Source organism: Mustela nigripes, chromosome 3 (assembly GCF_022355385.1).
Source record: "Mustela nigripes isolate SB6536 chromosome 3, MUSNIG.SB6536, whole genome shotgun sequence".
In the NCBI taxonomy this organism is placed as follows: Eukaryota; Metazoa; Chordata; class Mammalia; order Carnivora; family Mustelidae; genus Mustela; species Mustela nigripes.
The window spans coordinates 24090626-24117611 of NC_081559.1; the positions used below are offsets into that span (position 1 = coordinate 24090626).

Here is a 26986-nt window from a genome sequence, read left to right on the forward strand (position 1 = left end):
AATAGTGGCAACAAATTGGCTACTTCAAGCGGTGACACTACAGTTAAATTATGGGACCTGTCTAAAGGCAATTGCATTTTGACCTTTGAAGGACACAGCCATGCAGTATGGTCCTGCACGTGGCACTCCTGTGGTGATTTTGTGGCTTCTTCCTCCCTGGATACAACTAGCAAAATTTGGGATGTTAATAGGTAAGAAATATTAAATATTACTAACCCTCTACACTAATAAATATACATGGGTAATGCTTTTTTCTCTCAGCACTATGACCAGGAAACATTAAAAAAAAAAAAACTTGTTGGTTGATAAAATTATAGAAAGCTACTGAAATAATCTCTGTGAAATTCATTTCTAACTCTATTAATCATTGTTGATGTAATAGTCTTTTCTAAATGTAAGTATACAGATCAAGCCTATGTAATAGGATTAGAATTGTTTCATTAGAAAGCTGTTTGTTTTAAGCAGGAGAGAAACAAATACTTATTTTAAAGGGTTAGAATTTTAGTTCTCTCTTCCACAGGATTTCTTTATATTCAAACCAGCAATTTAATAGACATGAATATGACAGAGATAATAACTTGCTCTATGCTTAATTTTGGTATAATACACCCAAACTAAATGCTTCTTGTCAATTCATAAATTGCAAGAATTAATGCAATTTGATGTATGCAAAGTCCTGTAAAAAACTGCATGGTTATAGTTTTATATTTTTAAGACAGTCAAATGTATTATTTTACAGTGTCAAATACCTTTCATCCATATATTTATGTATGATTATTCTATTCTGTTAGGTTTAAAATAGGATACAAAAAGCTACTATCAAATATCCTGACTGCTTCAGCTAACTAAGGGACTATAAATCATCAGTCAGACTCCTTATCACTTTAATTATTGAAATAGTGCTCGGATTCTAAATATGTGATAATGACTTTTAAAAGTTTAGGTAAATAATTGTCACTGAGCTATTGTAGTTTACTTGTAGGAGAAAAATGGACTCACTGTGACAGTAAACACTACTGATTTGGGGTTACAAGTAAAGCAATACCTTGAACAAATTCTACCAATTCTTTCTTGAATTCTGGGTAATATTTAGGAGAAAGGTCAAGTAAGATGCTTACAAAACGTCTGGTTTTCTGGAAGGATTCATTAAAAGGCTTTACTATGTCCTGTGCATAAGTGGACTGTCTCCTAATGTAGTAGTTATTATGCTGTTTCTTCTTAGTACCAAACTTATCCTCCTATGCCTGTTTTTGTAATGCTGCAACTGGAATTTTGCAGACTATGCACATTTTTGCTTTGTCAGCAGACTCTCTGTTAGGCTTTGGCAATAGAGGGTGCATGTAGGAAACTGCAGGTTTGGGGGAGGAGGGGGAGACTTGATTCTCATCTCCTTCCTGTGGGGTTCTTCTGGACCTGTAGTTCTAGTAAGCGTCACCCTGGCAACACCTCACTTCAGCAATAGCACTTTGTTCTTCACAGCAGATAAATCCAGATAAATTGGCAGTTTTTCTAATGCTTGCGGAAAAGCTGCATTATGCTGTCATCAAAGACGTTAACTCCAGCAAACAGGCACCCTTTTCTCAGAGGTCTGTGTTCCCAGCCCATCATGGCCCCATTTCTGAGCCGAGGAACACCAATACCAGTAGACAAGGGTCCTCCTCCTCCAAGAGCTAAGTTTCAGTTCTACAGGCACCCCTCTTCAAGTTCCTAGGTTTCAACAATCCACCCTATTTCTTTTATTCACTAAATCCTATGGATGGTAGCTCTTTCTGGCAGTGGCAGTTCTTTTTTTCTCTACTTAGTCATCCAACAACGTTATACATAGATAACAATCCCATAAATTCAATTCTTACTGTTAAAATGTTGTTAGAGTTTTGTCTCCTGACTTGACCGATATAGGAAATTAATGAATAAATGACATAACCCACCTGAATTATACAGATTCAGTTAAATAATGTTTGGCATAGTCTGCATCAGAAAACATGGCTCCTAATAATATAATTTAGACCCATTTCTATCTCAAGTAGTGACAACTTAAATGTGTTTTGATTCTCAAATGTATACCATTTGCTTTTGTGCAGTAATCAATCATATGCAATTCTTAATTTTATTATGTTTCTATATTATGTGATCAGATTTAATAAATATTTATTATAACAGTATATTGGAATTAAAAAACACTTTACTGAGGTAAGATTGACATACAAAAGGCTGTGCATATTTAATGTATACAATTTGATAAATTTGGTAATAAGTATATACCCATGAATAAATATACACCATCACCAGTCTATGACATAAATCTAATATTACCTCCAAAAGCTTTTTCCTGTCTTCTTGTATTACTATTATTATTGACAAGAGTTCTTAATATTAAATCTAGCAAAAATTTTAACTATACAATACATTGTTGTTAACTGTGTATACTGTGTTATATGGTAGATCTCTAAGACTCATTTATTTTCTGTAACTGAAGTTTAACACTAGTATCAAATTTTAATTTTTATCACTGTTGACTTAGATGAGAATCCTAATAGAAGATTGTGGTACATTCTATATTATAATATATTTTCCAAAGTTTTAATCATTCAATGTTTAAAAAACAACAACAACAACAACTGTAGTTTAAAAACTGGTTCCCACTAGACTCAGCCCTACTTGGAATGATTTCAAAGATTTTGATTTAATGACTTTTTTCTGTGGTTCTGATATCCAGATACTGTCTCTTCCAGTTGATGCCCTGTATATTTTGATATAGCAGATCAAAATTGCTCCTAATTGATGTCAAAAATTCTTTATATTTCAAATTTCCTGTCAATGTCAAGGGCTTACTTTCATCACCAAAGAGAAACAAATATATATCAATTTTGAAGCTGAGGTTGTGGCAAGTAAGGGAGAAATTAATTTTTTCTATAGTAACTATTGATATATGAGGCATATTCAAAACACTGGGTTGCAATTTAAAGTTACTCATTACTCATGGATCAGTACTTTGTAGATATGTCTAAAACTGGTATCTTTATAATTTCATAGGTTAATGGAACCTATGTGATTTAAGGGGAGAGATCTTTTGCCTTTGAAAGATGTTGGTGGCAGAAGCTGTGCCGTGCTGAGTCATATACTCTTATCCTGATGCCATATACTTTTAGTGAAAAAAATTATATTGATAGATTCTGCTGCTCACCAGAGAAGGAGGAGATTAAAATATATTATTCTCTTTTACAATTTGTTTTTATCTTTGAGCTCCTGGCTTAGTCTTGAGCATCTGTTAGTTGATGTCAGGTCCCTAGTTTTGCAACTGCTCCTCAATTGGACATTTCTTGCCAAATGCACCCAATTATCTTTTTATCAGAAAGTTGGATAACTGAGAATCACAATTAACATAAAAAATCCCAGATCGAGTCACATTTACTAAGTGCTAAGAAGAATCTCTGAACAGTATCTGCGGTATGATTAGTTTGGACGTATCGACACTCTACGAAGTTTCTATGAATAATTAACAGGAGTATTTCAATGATCTTCTGAAATGATTATTTATATAAAGTGGAAATTTATATGTATTTCAACTAGCAATCATTGATTTTTAACCTTAATTTTCAAGTATATTTATTAAAAGTCAATCTAAAAGCACACATGCACACTTAAACATACACACACATACACACATACTCACACCATTGGATCCTAAGTAGGCAGTGCTTGACACATAGTAGTTTGGTTGCATGAATGATAAAAAAAAAATCAAGTATACATGTGGAGAAAGTGCTCTCCCTGCTCCCATTTACATTCAAGATAAAATTTAATTGTTCTGTCTTATCCTACATAAATCTAAAAAGTGACTAAAATGGGATAGGAAAATCAGAAAAGATCTCATTCAGCTATAAAAAATAGCTAGTGTTTCTTCAAAGAATAAGATTATCAATAAATATTCATAAAATGAATAGTGTTACACTGTGTTATAGATATTGGAAAAATTTAAGACTCCATAACTACCTTCAATGAGATTACAAGTAATTTTAAAATGCAGCAATATTGAAGCAATCAGAGAATGTGCAATACATCTGCAATTTATTATGTCAGGTAGGTTATTCTAGGTGACTCCTAGTTGTTTTTCTTCCATGGTAGCTGGGATTTGGCTGAGGGGTTCTACCAGACTATCACTCTGATATTTGGTAGGCAGACCATTTACCTGCTTAGCTCCTAGCTTGAGGGGAAGGGTTTGGAACAGCCAAAATGTTACTGACTGTAACTGCCTCCACTGCTGTAACAAGATATTACACTGGCAAAAACGGAGTGGTTTAAGACAAGGATGGAAGGATACAGAGGTACTTGTAACATTCAACAGCTTCTGGACCCCAGACAGTGAGATACAAATCTTCTATCCTTATATTCAGGAGTGTTGTTTCAGATGCCCTTAAGATTAAGTTGAGTGAGAAAAATAAAGCAGATTTAAGAACTATGTTTAGAAAAGTAATTTGTGATTACGTCTGCATTGCATTGACTGGAAGAAAATATGTTAGAAACCTTGGGAGTTTAGAAAATTTTATCTTATTCTTAATAACCCTGACTCTTCAGACCCTTCAAACTTCAAAACCGTCCTCAGGTCCCTGAACTTGCATCCAAAGGAAGTTCACTTCTAGTATTTTACAGTGTGCACTGAAGGCACAGGCCATAGCACCCACTTTAGTTCTGGTCATAGAGGATAAGGAACAAGAACAAAACCTCCCCAAACAAAGACAGAGACCAGAGAGAACCACGGGCACAGGTGATTCTTTTAGGAAGAGAGACATGATTCAATCACTATTCTTTAGTGCCATGGCAAAGTTCCTCATGATGCCTGCCCAGGATTCCATCACTATTTAGACTAGCAACTCTTGTGTGTTCCCCATTTTTCTACTTTTGTATTGGAGTTTGTGTTGCAGTTATTCTGTCCTTGCTTCAAGGTACATATTTTTGTGGTGACAGAAAAGACAAAAACTTGTCTGTTATTTGTCACCAGGACGTGAGATGCCTCTGCCTCCAGTAGAGCGGACGGAGCATCTCACAGAGATCATGCATTATGAGGTACTTGCAGTAAAGGAGTAGCACTTTGTGTCGTCTCCTTTGGTGCACAGCGTGCAAGGTCAGTGAGAACACGTGGAAAGAAGAATGGCACAGATGTTTGGTGGGCAAAAGGCCACAGTGTGGCAGAGACTACTAGCTGTTCACCAGAAGCCACTCTCTCCTTCTTCCATATTATTAGCCTGGCTGACGACCTAATTTTTTTCTTAGCCTCCTTTAAGTTAAATGTGGTTATGTTATTAAGTTCTCTATAAGAGTATTATTTGAAGTGATATGTGCCATTTCTATGTTCTTTTCCCCTGGTGGAGAGACGGGGTATCGATGACAAGGACAAGAGTAATCTTAGAAGCCAATTACTGAAAATGACAGAGCAATTGTCAGTAGGCTTGAAGTAAAGCCACCCCCATTTTCTACCTCTGGTTGTCTTATAACATGCTCTGGACTCTTAAGCAATAAGAAAATAAACTTCTCTTTTGTTTGAGACACTATATTTCCAGTCTATGTGTTATAGCATTTTAGCCTGCCCAGTCCAAAATTAAGTACCCATGAATATTTGTTCAGAGATATGTTTTTCCCCTTATGACATAATATTAAGGCATTTAAGACAAGCCCTGTCACTGTTCTCAAAATTATTTAGATGGAGTAGTAATAGAGATTTGGTACTGGTAATAAATATCTATTCAACTCCTTCTACTTTTTCTCCCCTTGCTCTTTCTATTTCCCATTCTTAATTCTGTTGCAATACTGTTGGAGCCTCTACAATCCTACATGCCAATAGCAATACCTGTAAATTGAATAATTAGTTTGCATGGAGGTTAATGCCTGGGAAAATAGTAAATTATAAGACAAAATATTAGTGTCTCCATTCGTGAGAAACTAATTCAATAATAATGATTTCATTTAAACAGTAAAGAAATACTGAGAATCTCAATTTTATAGTAGCACTGACTGTATTTACTGACAAGAACCAGTTTTTCTGACTGCAGTCAAGCTGATAGAATACAAATAATTACCTTTCATTTAGTTGACCTTACAGGTTTGTTTTTCAAAATTTACTTTGAAGCATATACGCACTGAGCACTCTGTTATGTGCATTGTTCTAGTCACTAAGCTACATCAATGAACAAAACTGACAAAAAAGCTCCTGTCTTCATGTAGATGCCATTCTATTGGAAGGGAGAAAATACATCAAACAAAAAAAATTATGTGTAGTATTTAAAAGTCTTAAGTATGGTAGAGAAAAAGTAAAATATGAGCATTGGAAAGGAATGGTGGGAATTAGGAAGAATTCCAATTTTAAACAGGGTGATCAGGAAAATTCTCACCATAAAGTTGATATTTGGATAATCTAGAGTAGGTAAGAAAGCAAGTCAAGAAGATAACTAGGAGAGCATTTCAAGCTTTCTTTAGTAGTGAGCTCCCCTTGTCTTGGGAGCAGGACAAGGCAGGCCCAATGTGTCTGGGGTAGGGTGAGCAGATGAGTAAAAGATAGAGGTAAGGCAGATAGTTATATGGGAAGCACATATGAAACAGGATCTTGTAGCTTATTTGAGTGACTTGATCTTTATTCTCAGTGGGATAGAAAACCACTGGAGGATTTTGAATAGAACAGTCACATAATCCATTTTACACTACTGTGCTGAGATGGTGCTGTTGTAGAAGAGGGGTGGGGGAACAAAGATAAGGCAGGAAGATCGCCTGGGAAGCTATTGCCACAGTTTAGGCCAAAGACAGTAAAGATTTGCACCATAAGGAGAATAGTGAGGATAATAAGAATTTTTGTATTCTGGACAGATTTGGAAGACAAAGCTAAAAAGAATTGCTGAGGAATTGTGTCTTGAAAGAGAAAGAGAAAACAAATCACTCTGTTAAATTTTGAGACACCTAAAAATCAAAAGATTCATTCTCTATGCTGGAACACTATCATGAACTTTATAAAACACTTTTCCAAGCAGATTCATCAACTGGCATTCCAGAAAAGGCTGTAGAATGAAGAATGCTTTCTCATTTTTCATGTAACAGGTGATTTCAATTGGAGAGATTTGAGTGTTTCTTCCTGCCCACTAGCATTGCTTCCTTCTCAATTTAATAATTCATTTCCAATCATAACTGCTAGGCTGGGTGAGATAAGAGAAACAGAAGGCTATGGATGAAGGGAATAGCTAAAATTAAGAAAAAAGAAATGTAAAATATTAAGATTTTCTTATGGTGAGTTATCGTCTTTTAATAATAAATACTATTAATTTCTTTTGGGTAAATGCATCCATGTAGACTCTAAAAATGGGAAAAATTAATTTTTATTATAAATTAGTAATAATAAGATAGCACCAAATAAATTATAAAAATGGAGTTTAGTATTTATAACATACAGTATTTCTTTAATAATATATTTCATGTTCTTTATGATTCACTTGTGAAATTGGGTATATTAGAGATGAAGGAGATATTGTACAATATTAATGGTTTTAAAACATAATATAAGAAGTATTAAGTCTCAAGGGCATGGATTATTGGTATATTAATACCTGTCTGGTATTGTAAAGCCCCCCAATTTGCCTCCTTTTACTTGAAAAGACACCCAAGGTGTATATATTAATAGGCTGCTAAAGAAATCCTTGAAACATAATTATTTTACATTAAAAGGAATGGTAACATACTTAAATTGACGTCTTGTGATCAATTTATCCTGTTCCATGGATAATAAATCAATTTTCACATGTTCTTGGATTTTTGTTTATATTTAAATGAAGTTTCCCCCTGAAATATAGGCTTTAAATTATACCTTTCATATTATTGAACATAAGTATATATAGATAATCATAAAAAATGAAAAAAATAAAATAGAATATATATTTTTTCACTCTCATCTTCACTCCGAAACACTACATAATTACTAGGCAAATAGAATAGATATTTCATGAAGAAAAATCCTGTTAAAGCTAAAGTTCAGATGTCATTTAGTAAATTATAGAATGATTAAAAAATCATGAAGCTCTAACAACTAATACGGCTTTCTGTGTATGTGTGAAGAATGCTTCAAGCAACGGTGTTCACTGCAGTAAGTTTGATGTTAATGTTCTTTCACATTAATGCACTTGATTGATCAATAAAAGAGGTAGATGTCATTAAGATTTCAAAATTCGACCTTATACTTTTAGAAAACAACTACTATCTCACATAGATGGAGTCTCTAATTTGTATTTAACTTGTGCTAAATAAGGTGCATTCTCTGTTAACTTACAAACCAGCTAAACTGTATATTAGAAATAGGGGGTTCCTGGATGACTCAGTTGGTTAAGAGTCCAACTCTTGGTTTCAGTTCAGGTCATGATCTTAGGGTCTGAGATCCAGCCCCAAGTTGGGCTCGATCCTCAGCACAGAGTCTGCTTGAGATTCTATCTCCCACCATCTTCCACCCCCTCTGCTCTTCCCCTTGCTTATACTCCCTCTTTAAAATAAACAAAATCTAAAAAAAAGTAAAAAAAAAAATAAACAAAATAAACAAAATCTTCAAAAAAAAAAAAAGGAAATGATTTAGATGAGTATAGGTGAAACTAAGGATATTCCAATGACTGGATATATGTATGTTAAAACATGGTATTTTATTACTTCATTGACACCAATCGAACAATTTAATGTATAAGAAAAAAGGAACACTCCTTTTCCACCCCCACCAAAAAAGATCTGATTAATAGATGAGTCTTAATTCTCCTCAGTGCTAATGACTAATAAGATGTAGTATATTTCCTCATTAATATATATTAAAATAAAATGATCTATAGCCATAATATACATGAGGTAAAAAATTAGAATCACATGTGTTTTTATATCTTAAGTTTGGTTATATATATGTGTGTATGTATGTACGTGTCTACCCACATTGGTGCATGCACATATTTTAATATGCAGTGAGTTTAAACATTTAGCTCAAAATTAATTTTAGAGTTACATAAGTGACTATCATAAATATTTATGCACCTAATCAAAATGATATTTATTTATTTACCTATGCTTTATCAGTGCTACAAAACCAACTTGTTTAAAACCCATTTATTTGGAACAGGAAAAACTAAGTATTATGACCCTGAAACCTTGTTTTGAAATTACTGAAACGGTTTTCATTTAAAGTAAACTCTAAGATTTGATTCACTTGTTATTGAAATGAAATGAATATCCAAATGTATCAAATCAAAATAAGAGAAGTAAACTAGGTGATGTAAAAATAGCAAGCAATATAGGTGGGATTAATATACTTTCTTATTTAAAACCATGTTATTAGATGGTAAATACTTCTTATTTAATAATAAGAATACTTCTTATTTAAATAATAAGAATACTTCTTATTTAATAATAAGAATAAAAATTCATTATTATGAATTTTTCTTAAATAAAACATTAGAGAATATAATTTTCATAGAAATTTAAAATAATTTAATGTGTGCCCTGAATTGAAAATGAACCAGACCATCTTCCCTCAAAGAACATGGATGATTATCACCTTGTCTGGCCTTTGGTCACCTCACAACCTGGAATGGGTCCTGCAGGAAGCAATATCACTAGGAGTAATTTCACTTTGTAGAAAAGTCATTCCTTTTCATTTGGCCTACAGCTTCTTAATTCATTTACTAGATTAGATTGATTATTTATTCTTTTATTCAATATTTACCAACTATGTACCAAGTCATATGGCAAACAAAGCTTTAGTCTCAGGAATTTATGTTATGGAAGGTGCCACTGATTATCCACACCTTATAAATTATTAGAGGGGCTCTCTACTTGGCCATCGATCTAAATATTAATTACTTAGCTCTAGAGAGACAAAATGACTATTATTGGGAGTGACTGGCTTTTTGAGGTGTATGTGTCCTACTTCTCTATTATTGGAAAAACAATAGTCTTACGAGTCATAGTCCCCAGTGAGGTGGACATTTACTACAATGGTGCAGTCTTCTCACCTTATAAGGATGATTTTTTTCAGTTGCATTTGAATTCTATTAGTAGCCTGTAGGTTCCCATAACACACAAACATCCCGTTTAAGATAGTTTAAAGCAGTTTCCATTTGAAGAATGAACTTTTCTGAGACGATTCTATTCCATTTTTGGGTGTTATTATGTCAGTTTGTTTTTGAGATAGCACCAAATAAATTATAAAAATTGAGTTTAGTATTTATAATATACAATATTTCATTAATAATATATCTCATGTTCTTTATGATTCATTTGCAAAGTTGGATGTATTAGAGATCAAGGACATATTACACACTATTAATGGTTTTAAAATGTAACATAAAAAGTATCAAGACTCAAGGGCATAGATTATTGCTATACTAATACCTGCCTGGTGTTGGGAGATTGAGTTTTGAATAAGAAAGAATATGGTGAATTTTAGAATAATATTCATTAGCAAGAAACAATCTAAAATGCTATCCAGCAATAACAATTAGAAATAATTATAAGAAGTATTTTATTTGTTTGTTCTACCTTTGGCTAGTAAGATCACCCAGATTACATAACATCTTGAGTATATTGACAGATTTGGAGGGATCCAAGAATTTTTTTTTTTTTTTTACTCCTGCTAAGTAATGCAATCACTTAAAAATTAAGCTTGAAAGTGTAGAATGAGTTATATAGAGTTATTTTATGTATTATTCTCTAATTATATGCCCCAGTAAAATTTCTTACTCATATATTTAAGATTTAAGGTCACTGTTGGAGGGGCACCTTCGTGGCTTAGTCAGCTGTGCATCTAACTTTTAGTTTTAACTCAGGTCATAGTTGCAGGGTTATGAGATAGAGCCCCGAGCTGGGCTCTGCACTCAGCATGGAGTCTTCTTGAGATTCTCTCTCCCTCTGCCTCTTTCTCTCTCTATCTCTCTAATAAGTAAGTAAATTTTTAAGTGAAAAGGGTAAAGTTACTGTTGGAAATTCATGGTGGTTATCTAAATTGGGTTTTAAAAGGTGCAACATTTTAGCCTGGAAACACAAAATATATCTTTATATGAAAGCTCTAACTACTGTAAAATAATGAGCATTTGACATTTTTTTTCTTGATTAGCTTTCCCAGATTTCTGACAAGTTTATAAAAACATCTGATGCTTACCTTTTTAGATATATGTATAACTTATTTTGTTGTCTATTCCTATAACTATCATGTGACAGATTAAATTTGCTTTTTAGAGAATATTAATGTCAGCATTTCCAGAATAAATTTAACTTAATTATTTTACATATGTGAATTAATGTATCATAGGTGTATGCAAAATTATAAGAAACTATATGTGCACCAATGATGCTACCTGCCACATGCTTAATATTCATTATGAATTGTAAATTTCTTACACAATAACGCTAACAAACACATGTGAATTATGTATGCAGTCATCTTTACTCTCTGCTCTCTTTTTCTCTTATTCATTTATAGTCAGGCTACAAAGTCCTAGACTTGAGGCTTTCAGCAGCAATATCTCCAAAAGTAAATTAACTCTTTATTATCTGAATTATCATGGCTCTTATTGTTTATATTCAAATTCTTACCACTATAGTTTACTTAAGGATCCAATCCCCAAATAGGAATGGATTGTTCAGTGTTTCTTCAGAAGCTATTGGGATTAATTCCATTAGACTAACAGCCCTGTTTATTTGGATCACCACAATAAACTGGCTATTATATTCTAGATATTGTTCATATATCAACCAATCAGATTTGATCTCTCATTTACCTCTGATCTCCCACTGTATGCTTTGAAATTCAATACCTGTTATCAACAAAATATTCTGTATCCTCAATATTGTCAAAATATTCTTTCATCTTCTTCCTTAAACTAATCTCCCTTGAGCAGTTTGAGCCCCATTTTTAATGGATCCCCTACCTCCTTCCTCTTAAAATATTTCTCCAAAGATTTATATCTCCTCATGAATATCAAGCATGGAAAGCATGTAGATTCTACCTCTGAAGTGCATAAATAAAATGTATTTTAGAGTTTTGCACACAGCATCATATATTAACTCATCTATATAAAATAGTTAAAGTTAGGGGCGCCTGGGTGGCTCAGTGGGTTAAGCCGCTGCCTTCGGCTCAGGTCATGATCTCAGGGTCCTGGGATCGAGTCCCACATCGGGCTCTCTGCTCGGCAGGGAGCCTGCTTCCTCCTCTTTCTCTCTGCCTGCCTCTCTGCCTCCTTGTGATCTCTCTCTGTCAAATAAATAAATAAAATCTTTAAAAAAAATAAAATAAAATAGTTAAAGTTAAAATTGTTTGGAGTACTGACACAAATGCCATCTACCAGAAGACCTCATGGTTTATTCACTAATGTGTTCCTAGTACCTAAATAGAGATTGGGTCATATGGGAAAGTAATAAAGATTTGTTTAATTAATATGTAAACTAATGGTTTATGTTCCCACCATGCTCTTCACAGTCAATTCTAGATCACTTTTCCTTCCTCCCACCTTCCCCAAACCACAACTTTGTAGAAGCACACAGTTGACTGTACAATTAGCCACTTCTCCATTTTATAGTCAGATACATAAATGCCTGGCCATCCCCTTTGTATTTTGAATAATTTAGTTCATGGTTTACTGTCTTCATTGAATGCAACTTTAATATCCAAAAAGAAAATTCATCTAACACCTTGCCCGTCTAGTTTCTTCACCCCCTTACGTCCAATAACTTTAAAATTTAGATTTTAAATTTTCTACTCTGTAAGCACCATCTTCCCTCTCTCTAGCTTGTAGACTCCAATATTATCACTCCAACAATTCTTTCCAGTGATATTGGTAATTCAACACCTCCACTGTTTTGTTTTATTTTGTTTTTCTTGCCTGTGATAATTGCCCCGTAGGCTCTCTTCTTACCCAGATGTCCATCACAATGACCTCTCCTTTCCACCCAGCTTCAATTCCATTGGTTCTCCCTTGTTCCATAGTTCTTGCCTGTCAAAACCCCAATTCTGTTCAAGCCAAATGCTCTACCTACTCTATGTCTGTACCTGATAAGCTGAGCATGACTAGAAAAAAGACAAAAAGAAAAACAAAAATGAGCCATGGTGACAGGTTTCAATTTATATTTATAACATCAACTCACAAGTTGAATCCTACTGGATCTACTCTGTTGATTAACTTTCTATCATATGAGATAAATATTTCATACCTTCCTCCTCTATCTTCAAATCCCTGACAGCTTCCTTATTCCTCTGAAATGATGATCTGTAGATTTTATTTCATTAAGCAAGTAGAAACATTCAGAAGAAAACTTTCTAATATTTCCACAACCAAGTTCATCAGTGATTTAGATAGATAGATAGATGATAGATAGATAATAGATAGATTGTTTTTACCCTCTCTCTTTCTCTCCAGGTGTTGACAGGGTAGTTGTATTCTGGACTGGCTAGCCTGGACAGGGTGGTTTTAGGTGGCCTTGTTCACATGTCTAAAGCTTCACCTGGGACATTTGGGGAACCTCTCTCTGTGGTCAGCCTTTCATCCTCCATCTTTCTTGCCTGAGCTTCTCCACATTATGGCAAAAAGACTCCAACAGAAAGAGAAATACCTGGTGAACAAGAACTTGTTCATATCTCCTCTTTCTAGTGTACCACTGACCAAAAAAAAAAATCACATAGCCAAAACCAGGGTCAATGTTGGAAGAGACTACCCAAGAGTGTGCATATAAGGATAGAAATAATGGCAACCATTCCGTAGACAATCCAACCTCTTTCTAACCCTTTATTGCTCCCATAATCACCCCCTTTCAAATATAAATGTAATATCTATCATAATAACATTTTAGCTATATTTTGTCACAAAATTCAGTTCTTCGGTTGACCAAGTATTTCAATAGAATTTTATGTTCAGTCTAGGAGAAAATGGAGTCTGAGGTTTTGTTCCAATTCTTACACACAAATTATTGGAGAAATTCTTACAAATACATGTTGATATAATACCAGCCTTCTCTGTTCAGTAAATTAAAAAAAAATAGATTTTATTTATTTCTTTATTTGACAGAGAGGGAGAGCACAAGCAAGGAGAACAGCAGACAGAGAAGGAGTAGCAAGCTTTCCACGGAGCAGGGAGCCCTTTGCAGGGATCAGTCCCAAGACCAAGGGATTGTGAACAGAGCCAAAGGCAGATACTTAACCAACTGAGGCACCCAGGTGCCCCAGTTAATTTTAGGTGATTCCTTATTACTTTTTGTAATTTTTATTTTGAGTTAAATACTCACAACAAGTTGGGAAATAGTAGTGTCCATGTACTATTCACCCAAATTTCTCCAATGGTAATATCTGACCATTGTATATTATCAAAACTTGAAAACTAAAATTTTTACAGTATTATTAACTCAAGTACAGTTGTATTTCACTAGTTTCTACATGCAGTTTTATGAGTGTGGGTATATAATTGTATGAAATTTTATCACATGTGTAGATTAGAGTAATATAATGAACATAAATAGAATACAGTTTTTCCATCACCATAAAGGAACTCCCTCCTGTTACCCCTTAATGATCATACCCTTTCCTAAATTCTAACCCTTGGCAACTACTGACCTGTTATTCATTATGACAATTGTTGATTCAAAATTATTATATAAATTGAATCATACCATAAGTGTCCATCTGAGTTTGGCTCTTTTTCAGTTAGCAAAATGTCCTTGAGATTTACTCAACTATTTTGTGTATTGATAATTCATTCCATTTTATTGCTAAATAATAGTCCATTATATGGACATATCACAGTTCGTTTATCTCTTTTTTCTTTGAAAAACATTTTGTTTATTTCCAGTTTGGGGATAGTACAAATAAAGCTGCAGTGAACATTATGGGTACAGACTTTTCTGAACATAACCTTCAGTTTTCAAGGATAAACAAGATGGTGGAGGAGTGGGAGATCTAAATTTCATCTGGTCCCAGGAATTTAGCTTGATAGTTATCAGATCATTTTGAAAACCTACAAACTCTACAGGAGATCAAAGAAAAGAATAGCAGCAACTCTATGAACAGAAAAATGATCATTTCTGGAAGGACATGCAGAGAAGTGACTCCAACGTGAAGATATTGATACAAGAAAATTGAAACTTTTAGAGGTCTGTCATCTACAATGATGGAAACATTAAATAGGCAGATGACCTATCCACAGAAATGTGGCAGGCCAGAAAGGACTGATGTGATATATTCAGAGCTCTTCAAGCAAGGCCTCAACAAACAGAAGATTCAGGGAGACATCCCCACCCCCTTCCTCCAATGGGAGTAGTAGCATCGGCACATGCTTCAGAAATCTGCTGGGTTTGGAGACTCCAAATGTGGTTATGTGCCAAGGATAGAAATGCGCAGTCACAGTCTGGGTGAGCATAGAGTGCGGCCAGAGACTAAGGAGACAGGAGTTATTAACTGCTTTTCTCTGAGGGTGCATTGAGGAGTGGGGCCCTGAGCTCTTGGTACCTCTGGGGCCAGAGATTGGGAGGTCACCATATTCATTCTCACCCTTTAAAGCATTGTAAAAAGCCTTCAAGGAACAAAAGCTACTGAGAGCAAACCCATGAAGATTAGTTAGCCTAGCCCCTGGCAAGTACAGTTCAATTCTTTCCTGGACAAAGACATTTGAGAATCAATGCAACAGGACCCTCCCCCAGAAGATCAGCAAGAACATCCCACCAAGAGCAAACTTACTGATCATTGAAAACTGTAAAACTCCAGTGCTAGGGGAACATAGCACATAGAATTCACAAGTTTTTCTCCATGATTCTTTAGTTTCTCAAAGTTAATTTTTAAAATTTTCTATGTTTTTTTTCTTTTCCTATTTTTTAAAAAATTTTCTTCTTTCCTTTTGAACCAACTTCTTATCAATTCCTTTTTAAATATCTTTTTTAATTTTCATTTTTAGTCATATTCCATCCCTTCATTATATTTATCAGTGTGTGTGTGTCTCTGTGTGTGTGTATTTCTTTCTTTAAAATTTTGGAGGCAGTTTCTTCTAACAAACCAAAACATACCCAAAATCTAGTGTATAGCTCTGTTCTATTCACCAGCCTGATCACATTCTTTTTTATTTCTTTTCTTTCTGGTTTTGGGTCTCTTCTGATTAGTGTATATTTTTTTCTGGGGTTGTTATTACCCTTTTAGCATTTTGTTCTCTCATTCATCTATTCTTCTCTGGACAAAATGACAGAATGGAAAAACTCACCTCAAAACAAAAGAACAAGAGGCAATACTGACTGCCAGGGACCTAATCAACATAGACATTAGTAAGATGTCAGAACTAGAGTTCAGAATGGTGATTATAAAGATACTAACTGGGTTTGAAAAAAGCATAGAATATATTAGAGAATCCCTTTCTGGAGAAATAAAATCTAACCAAGTCAAAATCAAAAAGGTTATTAATGAGGTACAATAAAAAATAGAGGCTCTAATTGTCATGATAAATGAAGCAGAAAAAAAAAAACCTAGCGATATAGAAGACCAAATGATGGAGAATAAAGAAGCTGGAAAAAGAGAGATAAGCAACTACTGGATCACAAGGGGAGAGTTTGAGGGATAAGTAATACCATAAAGCAAAACAATATTAGAATAATTGGGATCTCAGAAGAAGACAGTGAGGAGCAAAGGGTATACTGGAGAAATTATAGCGAAGAACTTCCCTAATTTGGGGAAGGAAAGAAGCATCAAAATCCCCCTCAAAAATAAAGAAAAATGAAATAAGTCAACACCCCAAGATCTAGTAGTAAAGCTTAAAAATTTCAAAAAAGATTTGTTTTTATTTCAAAAGGACAAAAGAATTTTTGTCCTTTTGAATTTTAAAAAATTTCAAAAAGACAAAAAGAAAATCTTGAAAGCAGCTTGGGGAAAAGAGGTCTGTAATCTACAATGATGGAAACATTGGATAGGCAGAAGACCTATTCACAGAGATGTGGCAGGCCAGAAAGTACTGACATGATATATTCAGAGCTCTTCAAGCAGGACCCCAACAAGCAGCAGATTCAGGGAGACATCACCCTCCTTCCTCCAATGGGAGGAGCAGCGTGGGATATATTCAGAGCACTAAATGAGAAAAATATTCAGCCAAAAATCCTATGTCTAGCCAGGCTCTCATTGAAAATAGATCACATCTTGGGTCACAAGTCAGGTCTCTACCAGTACCAAAAGATTGGGATCATTCCCTGCATATTTTCACCACAATGCTTTGAAACTTGAAATCAGTCACAAGAGGAAAGTTGGAAAGAACTCAAATACATGGCAGCTAAAGAACATCCTCCTAAAGAATAAATGGGTCAACCAGGAAATTAAAAAAAGAATTAAAAAAAATTAATGGAAGCAAATGAAAATGAAAACGCAACTGTTCAAAATCTTTGGGATGCATCAAAGACAGTCCTAAGAAGAAAGTATACAGCAATACAAACCTTTATCAAGAAACAAGAAAGGTCTCTAACCTTTCACTAACACATAAGAAAGGTCTATAACCTAACCGTACACCCAAAGAAACTGGAGAAAGAATAGCAAATAAAGCCTAAACCCATAATGAGAAGAGAGATAATAAAGATCAGAGCAGAAATCAATGAAATAGAAAGCAAAAGAACAGTAGAACAGAAACATGAAACTAAGAGATGGTTCTTTGAAAGAATTAATATGATTGATAAACCTCTGTCCAGACTTATCTAAAAGAAAAGAAAAAGGACCCAGATAAATAAAATTATGAATGAAAGAGGAGAGATCACAACCAATACCAAAGTAATACAAATACAATTGTAAGAATGTATTATAAACAAATATATGCCAACAAATTAGACAATGTAGAAGAAATGGATGCATTCCTAGAAATGTATAAACTACCAAAACTGAACCAGGAAGAAATGGAAACCTTTAACAGACTCGTAAACAACAAGGAAATTGAAGGAGGAATAAAAAACCTCCCAACAAACAAGAGCCCAGGGCCAGATGGCCTCCCAGGGGAATTCTACCAAACATTTAGAGAATAATTAATACCAATTCTTCTGAAACTGTTCCAAAAAATAGAAATTGAAGGAAAACTTCCAAACTCTTTCTATTATGCCAGCCTTACCTTGATCCCCAAAACAGACAAAGACCCCATCAAAAAAGAAAATTACAGATCAATATCCTTCCTGAACACAGATGCAAAAATTCTCACCAGGAGACCAGTCAATAGGATCCAACAGTACATTAAAAGGATTATTCACCATGACCAAGTGGGATTTATTCCTGGGCTGCAAGGTTGGTTCAACATCTGCAAATCAATCAATGTGATACGATACATTAATAAAAGAAAGAACAAGAACCATATGATACTCTCAATAGAAGATGAAAAAGCATTTGACAAAGTGAGAGAAGAATCCATAAAAATCCTGGAGGAGAACACAGGCAGCAACCTCTTTGACCTCAGATGCAGGAACTTCTTAGACACATTGCCAAAGCCAAGGGAAGCAAGGGTAAAAATGGACTATTGAGACTTCATCAAGATCAAAAGCTTTTGCACAGCAAAGGAAACAGTCAACAAAACCAAAAGACAACTGACAGAATGGAAGAAGGTATTTGCAATAGATAAAGGGCTAACATCAAAAATCTATAAAGAACTTATAAAATACAACACCCAAAGAACAGATAATCCAGTCTAGAAATGGACAGAAGACATGAACAGACATTTTTGCAAACAAGACATCCAGATGGCCAATAGACACATGAAAAAGTGCTCAACATCACTCAAAATTAGGGAAATACAGATCAAAGCCACAAAAAGATACCACTTAACACCAGTCAGAATGGCTAAAATGAGCAACTGAGGAAATGACAGATGTTAGCGAGGATGTAAGGAAAAGGGAAACTTTCAGCATTGTTTGTGGGAATGCAAGCTGGTGCAGCCACTTCAGAAAACAGTATGGAGGTTCCTCAAAAAGTTGGAAATAAAGCAACCCTATTACCAGCAATTGCACTACCCCCAAAATACAAATGTAGGGATCCAAAGGGGCATGTGCACCCCAATGTTTATAGCACCAATGTCCACAATAGCCAAACTGTGGTAATAGCCTAGATGCCCATTGACAGATGAATGGTGATAAAGAAGATGTGGTACACCACATCTTATATTGTATATATGGTATATATATATATGGTATATGGTATACCATATCTACAATGGAATATTATGCAGCCATCAAAAATGAAGTCTTGCCACTTGCAATGACATGGATGGCACTACAGTGTATTATGTTAAAAAAAATAAGGTAATAAGAGAAGGACAATTACTATATGATCTCACTGAAAATGTGAAATTTTAGAAACAAAACAGAGGATAATAGGGGAAGAAAAGAAAAATGAAACAAGATGAAACAGAGAGGGAGACAAACCATAAGAGACCCTTGATCTCAAGAAACAAACTGAGGGCTGCTAGAGTGGAAGTGGAGTGGAAGTGGGTAGGAGGGATGGGGTAACTGGGTGATAGACACTGGGGAGGGTACATGCTATGGTGAGCACTGTGAATTGTGTAAGACCGATGAATCACAGACCTGTACCGCTGAAGCAAATGATATATTATATGCTATTCTACATTTCTACTCACAATATATGAAAAAGTTCCCCTGCATTTTCATCAGCTTGGTAAAACCAGTATTTTTTTATTATTATTATTTTAACCATTCTAATAGTTGTGTAATAGTATCTCATCATGGTTTTAATTTGTTTTCCTCTAACGGCTAACGTTGTTGAACATGTTTTCATGTACTTATTTTCCATCTATATATCTTTTTTGGTGAACTATCTGTCCAATATTCTGGCTCATTTTCTAATTGGATTATTCATTTTCTTGCTGTGTAGCTTCTGTTAAAAGTTCTTTAAATATTCTGAGTGCATATCCTTTGTCTGAAATTCTGTGTGTTTTAGGGTGAGGTTGCTTTTGTCTGTATTGTTTTGTTTTCTTACATATTACTGATTATTCCAATACCATCTGATGAAAATTCAGAAGCAAACACACACACAAAAATCCCATGCCATTTATTCTTCCACTAATTCTATAAAATCTTGATTACTACTGCCACATAGTAAGTCTTAAAAATCAGTGTGATTCCTTCAGTGGTCTTTTCTCTCTCTTTCTTTCTTTCTTTCTTTCCTTCTTTCTTTTTCTTTCCCCTCCCTCCCTTCCTACCTTCCCTCCTTTGGTTTTGCTTTTACTCTGATTTGCTTTCATTTCCCAAAATTTTTTGGCAATTTGAGTTCCTTTGTCTTACTAACTCTATTTTTCTTTCCCAACATCTAAAATCACTTTAGCTAGTTTTCCTGGTCAATAAGTTGCCATATTCCTCATCTAGTTAATATCTGTAGGCTTCTCCCCCCTTCTGACCCGCACTAGTGTCTTATTTATCTCTACTTGTTTTTTCATGCTTCTCCTAAATTAAATTCCTTATAGACACTTCTTTAATAATCCATCCTATGTTTTTTTTTTTTCTCAAAAATTCAGATGAAGATGATTCTCTTCTAAAAAGCCTCCTGGCCTAGCCTCTGAAGGCTACACTCTTCTTTCCTACTTCCTTCTCCTTATTAGAGTCATACTGTGAGTTTTTAAGGCATTAAGCACACACACACAAAAAATCACCGTTCCCACATATAATTAAAAATGAAAACCATCAAAGATGTGTGTAAAAGTCCATCAAAATTTGATGTATCTCCACGAAAACCTCTTCAATCTATTCTATGTATATTCAGAATATAAAACTCTTAAAAATTCTCTTTCTCATTTTTTTTTCCTTTTTCTCTTTCCCCTATATCCTCTTTCCCATTTTGGTACAGCTGCTTTGCTGGCGCCTTAGGCACATGCTTTGTCTTTCTATTGGGTAATCTACCACTGACTTTATGAATAATTTGTTCTATGTCATAAATCATTCATATTTCTGCTCTAGTTGTCTTTATCTTTGTTGTCCTTTTGCCACATCATAATCTCTTGTTTTCTGTACATACCCTCTGTAAATACCCTCTGTGGCCCCTACTAGTTAGCTAATGCCATGTTACCTCATCTTCCATCTAACCTTTTCCCTCATAATATACTTTTTTTTAAGATTTTATTTATTTATTTGACAGAGAGAAATCACAAGTAGGCAGAGAGGCAAGCAGAGAGAGAGAGAAGGAAGCAGGCTCCCTGCCGAGCAGAGAGCCCGATGCGGGACTCGATCCCGGGACCCCGAGATCATGACCCGAGCCGAAGGCAGCGGCATAACCCACTGAGCCACTCAGGTGCCCTCTCATAATATACTCTTAAATCTTTGCCTCTTTTCAAAGTAAACAGTTACTTTCTATATTCTCCCGCATATATTTGTTACGGTTGCTCCATGGATTCAAATAGTTAAAGTCCCCCTTTGTAATTTCCCCTCCTAGGAAAGATATATATCCTGCAGTGCCTGAATTTAAATAAATGGTTCCATACAATTTCTTTCCATTCATTACCTTCTGCAATAGGATATCTTTGGCCTTGTCCTGTCATAGCTATATTAAATGGGAACAAAAGAAATCTGAGCACTTTTTGAAACTTCCTTTCTTTGGATAGTTTATTAGCATTTGTAAGATAGAGTGATGAGAAAATTGAACTTAAATGAAAATAGTGCTTACAAATAAACTTTTCTGTAGGTGGTAACACACTCAACTATAATAATCCATTTAATTGTACAATTTTTACTCACTAACATAAGATGAACAAATTCTCTAATCAATAAAACATTTTGCCAAAATAATTATAACTCTTCACTTTCAAATACATATTTGTTTGTATGTGAGGTCTTTGGTACCCAACCTTTCTCAACAAAGCAAATAAATTTTACTGTAGGATTGAAATAATATTTTTATTGAATACTTAATACCAGATATTTACCATGCCTTCATGTGCACCTCATTTTGATCAAATAATGAGGTGTATGGAGGCAGGTTTTATTCTGACAAAATTAAAGACCCATGTCCATAAACATCTATGTACCAAGATGCCTCTGCTTCTATATGCAGGTGAGGAAATTCTAATCAGCAGACCCATGTTATTCTCTAAAACTAACATTAATTAAGATGACTTCTTTCTTTCTGCCCCTTTTGTCAAATCTTTGCTGTATAACTCTATTTTACTGAGTACAAGCCTAACATGTGTGAACAAAATGTAGCCTTTATACAGATGACACAGAAATATATAATGTTGGATCAGAAGTAACTGAATCTTCTTTCACTGCATATATCTGTAGTTAAGTGACATGAACTGGCACATATTTCTTATTCATGAGTTCTACTGCATGCGAAGGAGGATTCACCTGAATTTTAAACTGTTATAAACCATTAATGTATTCTAGCTTGGAATTAGGTAAGCTGATCATATTATATCAAAGAAAAAGTTCATGCAATGGCTGCTTCACACACATCAAGCCTTCTCATTTGGATTCCCTCTCCTGTGGCCTGAAGCAATCTTTGCAAATGATCTTTATTTCCCTTTATTCTTCTATGAATTAAGAAAAAATGAGATTTTGGAAAAAAATTATACTATCAAATGACTTTTTTCCTCTTCATATAGTCATAGATTTTTTTTTTTTTTGTCCTAACATCTGTATGCTGTTGGAAGGGTCTATAAGCAGAGACACACTCCTCTCATGGTTAAGCCCTTCCCCTTCATCTTTGGTCTGTTTCAGAAGAAAGAACACAGGGCCTGTAGCCCTGAACAATGTCTTCTCCTATACAGAAGGTCTCCAGGGCATTGCACTGAAGTCAGTAGCTTCTAAAGTGTATTTGTGCCTTCTCAAGGCATTTAAAAAACACTATGTAGGATAGCATAACAGTTTTCTTCATAATACCTTTGTCATAAGTTGATTAATACTTATTCTTAGAAACACTTTATTTTAATAGCCAAAATTTTTTTTTAATTTTTATCTTTTTTTAATCTAAATTTTAATTAACTTACAGTGAAATGTTGGTTACAGGAATAGAATTCAGTGATTTATCACTTACACAGAAACACCCAGTGCTCATCACAACAAGTACTTCCTTAAATACCTAATTCCCCATCTGGCCCATCCCCTATCCACCTCCCTCCAACAACCCTCAGTTTCTCCTCTGTAGTTAAGAGTCTTTTATGCTTTGTTTCCCCTCTCACTTCTCTCCCCTTCCTGTAGGTTCATCTGTTTTTTTTATCTTAAATTCCACATATGAGTGAATTCATAGGTATTTGTCTTTCTCTGGCTAACTTATTTTGCTTAGGATAATACATTCTAGTTCCATCCATGTGATTACAAATAGCAAGATTTTATTCTTTTTCATAACTAATATTCCATTATCGATACATATTATACATATATTTAAAGTATCCCACTATAATACATTATATTTTAAGTATATGTAATATATATGTATATACCACATCTTTATCCATTCCTTAGTTAGTGAGCACCCAGGCTCTCTCCATAGTTGGCTATTGTTGATAATGCTGCTATCAACATCAGGGTGCATGTACTCCTTTGAATATGTATTTTTGTATACTTTAGGTAAAAGCTAGTAGTACAATTGCTGACTTGTAGACTAGTTCTATTTTCAAATTTTAGAGAAAGCTTAAAATCGTTCTCCAGAGTGGCTTCAAACCAATAGTACAAGGGTTCCCCTTTCTCCACTTCCTTGCCTAAGCCCATTTTTTATTTTGTTGTTAATTATAGCCATTCTGACAAGTGTGAGGTGATATCTCATTGTGGTTTTGATTTGTATTTCCCTGATGATAAGATATATTGACCATCTTTTCATGTGTCTGTTAGCCATCTGGATGTCTTCTTGGGAAAGTGTCTATACATGTCCTCTGCTCATTTCTCAACTGTGTTATTTGTTTTTTAGGTGTTGAATTTGATAAGTTCTTTATAGATTTTGGATACTAGCCCTTTATCAGAAATATCATTTGCAAACATCTTCTCCCATTCTGAAGTTTGCCTTTTAGTTTGCTTGCTTGTTTCCTTGACTGTGCAGGAGTTTTTCATCTTGATGAAATTCCAATAGTCGATTTTTGCTTTTTTTTTACTTGCCTTTGGAGACCTGTCTAGTAAGAACTTGCTATGGCCAAGGTCAAAGAGGTTGCTGTCTGTGTTCTCGTCTAGGGTTTTGATGGTTTCCTGTCTCACATTTAGATCTTTCATCCATTTTGAATTTATTTTTGTGTATGAGGTAAGAAAATGGTCCAGTTTCATTCTTTCTGCATGTGACTGTCCAGTTTTCCCAACATGAATTATTGAAGAGACTATCTTTTTTTCGATTGGATATTTTTTCCTGCCTTGTTGAAGGTTAGTTTATCATATAGTTGGGGGTCAATTTCTGGGTTCTCTGTTACGTTCCATTAATCTATGTGGCTGTTTTTGTGCCAGTAACATACTGCCCTGATCACTACAGCCTTGTTACATAACTTGAAAATTGGAACTGTGACACCTTGATCTTTGCTTTTCTTTTTCAAGATTGCTTTGGCTAGTCAGGTTCTTTTGTGGTTCCATACAAATCTCCATATACACTTTTGGATTGTTTATTCTAGCTCTGTGAAAAATACTGGTAGTATTTTGATAGGAATTGCATTAAATGTATAGATTGCTTTGGGTAGTATAGACACTTTAACAATGTTTGATCTTCCAATGCTTTTCCATTGCTTTGTGTCGTCTTGAATTTTAGTGTTTTAGAATTTTGAGAATACAGTGCTCGCTTCGGCAGCACATATACTAGAATTTTGAGAGTACAGATCTTGTACATGTTTAGGTTTATTCCTAGATATTTTATGGTTTTTGAGGCAATTGTAAATAGGATTGACTCCATGATTTCTTTTTTGACTACTTCATTATTTGTGTGTAGAAGTGCAACAGGTTTCTGCACATTGTTTTTATATCCTGTGACTTTGTTGAATTCAAAGTTTTGAATTCAACTTTGTTGAACTTTTTGGTGGAGTCTTTCAGAATTTCTACCAAGAGTACCATGTCATATGCAAAGAGTGAGTTTGACTCCTTTCTTGCTGATTTGGCTGCTTATTCATTTATTTTTGTTGTCTGATTGCTGAGGCTAAGATTTCTAGCATTATGTTAAATACTAATAGTGAGAGTGGATGTCCTTGTCTTATCCGTAACCATAGGAGAAAGACTCTCAGTCTTCATTTGCTTTTCTTTTTCTAGCTCCTTTAGGCGTAAGATTAGGTTGTGTATTTGGGATTTTTCTTATTTCTTAAGGAAGGCCTTTTTTTGCTGCGTACTCAAGAACATATAGATATCTTTTATTAGGAAAAAGAGTATGAAGTTTTAAGCATAAAATTTAAGGAAGCTTAGCAAGAAATATATTATTTTTACAGCTAAAAACTTGGGGACATGTCTTATCCACTTCTTGATCCCAGTAGTGCTTCTTGATCTTTGGAACTTTAGTTGGGACTCAAAAGGAGTTGGTACGAACGCAGCTATTTTTAAGTAAAATAGCTATTTATTCAGCCTCTTGTCATGCCAAAATGTTTTGTGCATATACCACTATAATTAGCACACCCTCTGTAACAGGCAAAATTGTACATCAAATTATTTTTCATGTTACCTGATTATACAAAAATGTAAAGTGAAAATGATTTATCAATTCTTTTTAGCATTACTAGTAAACAATTCAGCAGTAGATATGAGGCACAAAATCTTAGTAAAATATGACACAGGAATATACTTCCTGTTATGATATATACTTCCCTGTTATGATAGCTTTTGTGCCTTTGTTGCATCCCAAAGACTTTGGACTTCCATGTTTTCGTTTTCATTTGTTTCCATGTATTTTTCATTTATTTTCCTTTAATTTCTTGTTAACCCAGTTATTTTAATAGGATGCCCATGTACATGTGGTCTTTCCAAATTTTTTCTTGTGATTAACTTCAAGTTTCATACTGTTGGGGTCAGAAAATATGCATGATATATTTTCAATCTTTTTGTATTTGTTGAGGCCTGATTTGTGACACAGTATATTATCTATTCTGGAGAATGTTCCGTGTGCACTCAAAAAGAATGTATATTCTGCTTTAGGATGAAATGTTTTGAGTGTATTTGTGTGTGTGTGTGTGTGTGTGTGTGTGTATAATTATTTTTTTAGTTCTAGTTCAGGCATTTCACTTATATCTGCATTAATTAAATCCCTAGCTATCAGTTCTACTTCCTTTTTTTTTTTTCTTTTGGGGTGAATTTCTCTTATCCCTTTTTTGTCCATTTTGGTCATTTTGTCCTTTGATCATTTTGCCCAAAAAAGAAAAGAAAAGAAAACAACAAAACACAAAATAAGAAAACTAGATCCTGGGTGTGTTTTGTTCTGCTTAAGAAAAGAATCTCCATTAAAAAATTTAAAAAATAAGATAAAATAAAATGAAAATAAATAAAAAATTAAGAAGTATATAATATATAAAAATAAAAATTAAAATGATAATAAATTTTTAAAAATAATTGAAAAAAATAAGAAAATAAATGAAAAAAATTTAAAACCCCCCAAAAATAAAAGTAAAGAGGAAATTAAGTTTTATTTCTCCTAGAGCTGAAGCTTTGCAGTATTTTGATCAGTACTTTTTGGGGGTGAGGCTCCTCATGATTTATTTAAAAAAAAAAAAAGATACTGTGGGGAAATAAGTTCACCTTCCTATTCATCACCTCACAAAACAAACCAAGACTGAGACCTAACCAGGACAGGTGATTCAAACACTTAAAACATAACATGTTTGATTATTTTTCATGATGGACTCTATTGCATGACAACTTTTTAAAAACATATTTGCTCCCCCCACACCTGAATGAGTTCATAAGATCATAGTTAAGGGGTGCCTGGGCGGCTCAGTTGGTTGAGTCTGAGTCTTGATTTTGGCTCAAGTCATGATCTCTAGTTGTGAGGGATTGTGAGATTGAGCCCCACGTGGATCTGTACTTGGTACAAGGGAGCTGTTTGTGCTAGTCT

The 26986-nt window shown here is 34.3% G+C and overlaps 1 protein-coding gene across 1 annotated transcript in view; it reads left to right on the top strand.

Annotated features, from left to right (window-relative positions):
• The window catches only part of SPAG16 (sperm associated antigen 16), a 1019820-nt gene that overhangs the window by 539637 nt on the left and 453197 nt on the right, over nt 1-26986 (top strand). Inside the window, exon 12 of the mRNA XM_059392666.1 lies at nt 6-191. Coding sequence (XP_059248649.1) covers nt 6-191 — 186 coding nt within the window. The remainder of the gene's footprint in view (nt 1-5; nt 192-26986) is intronic.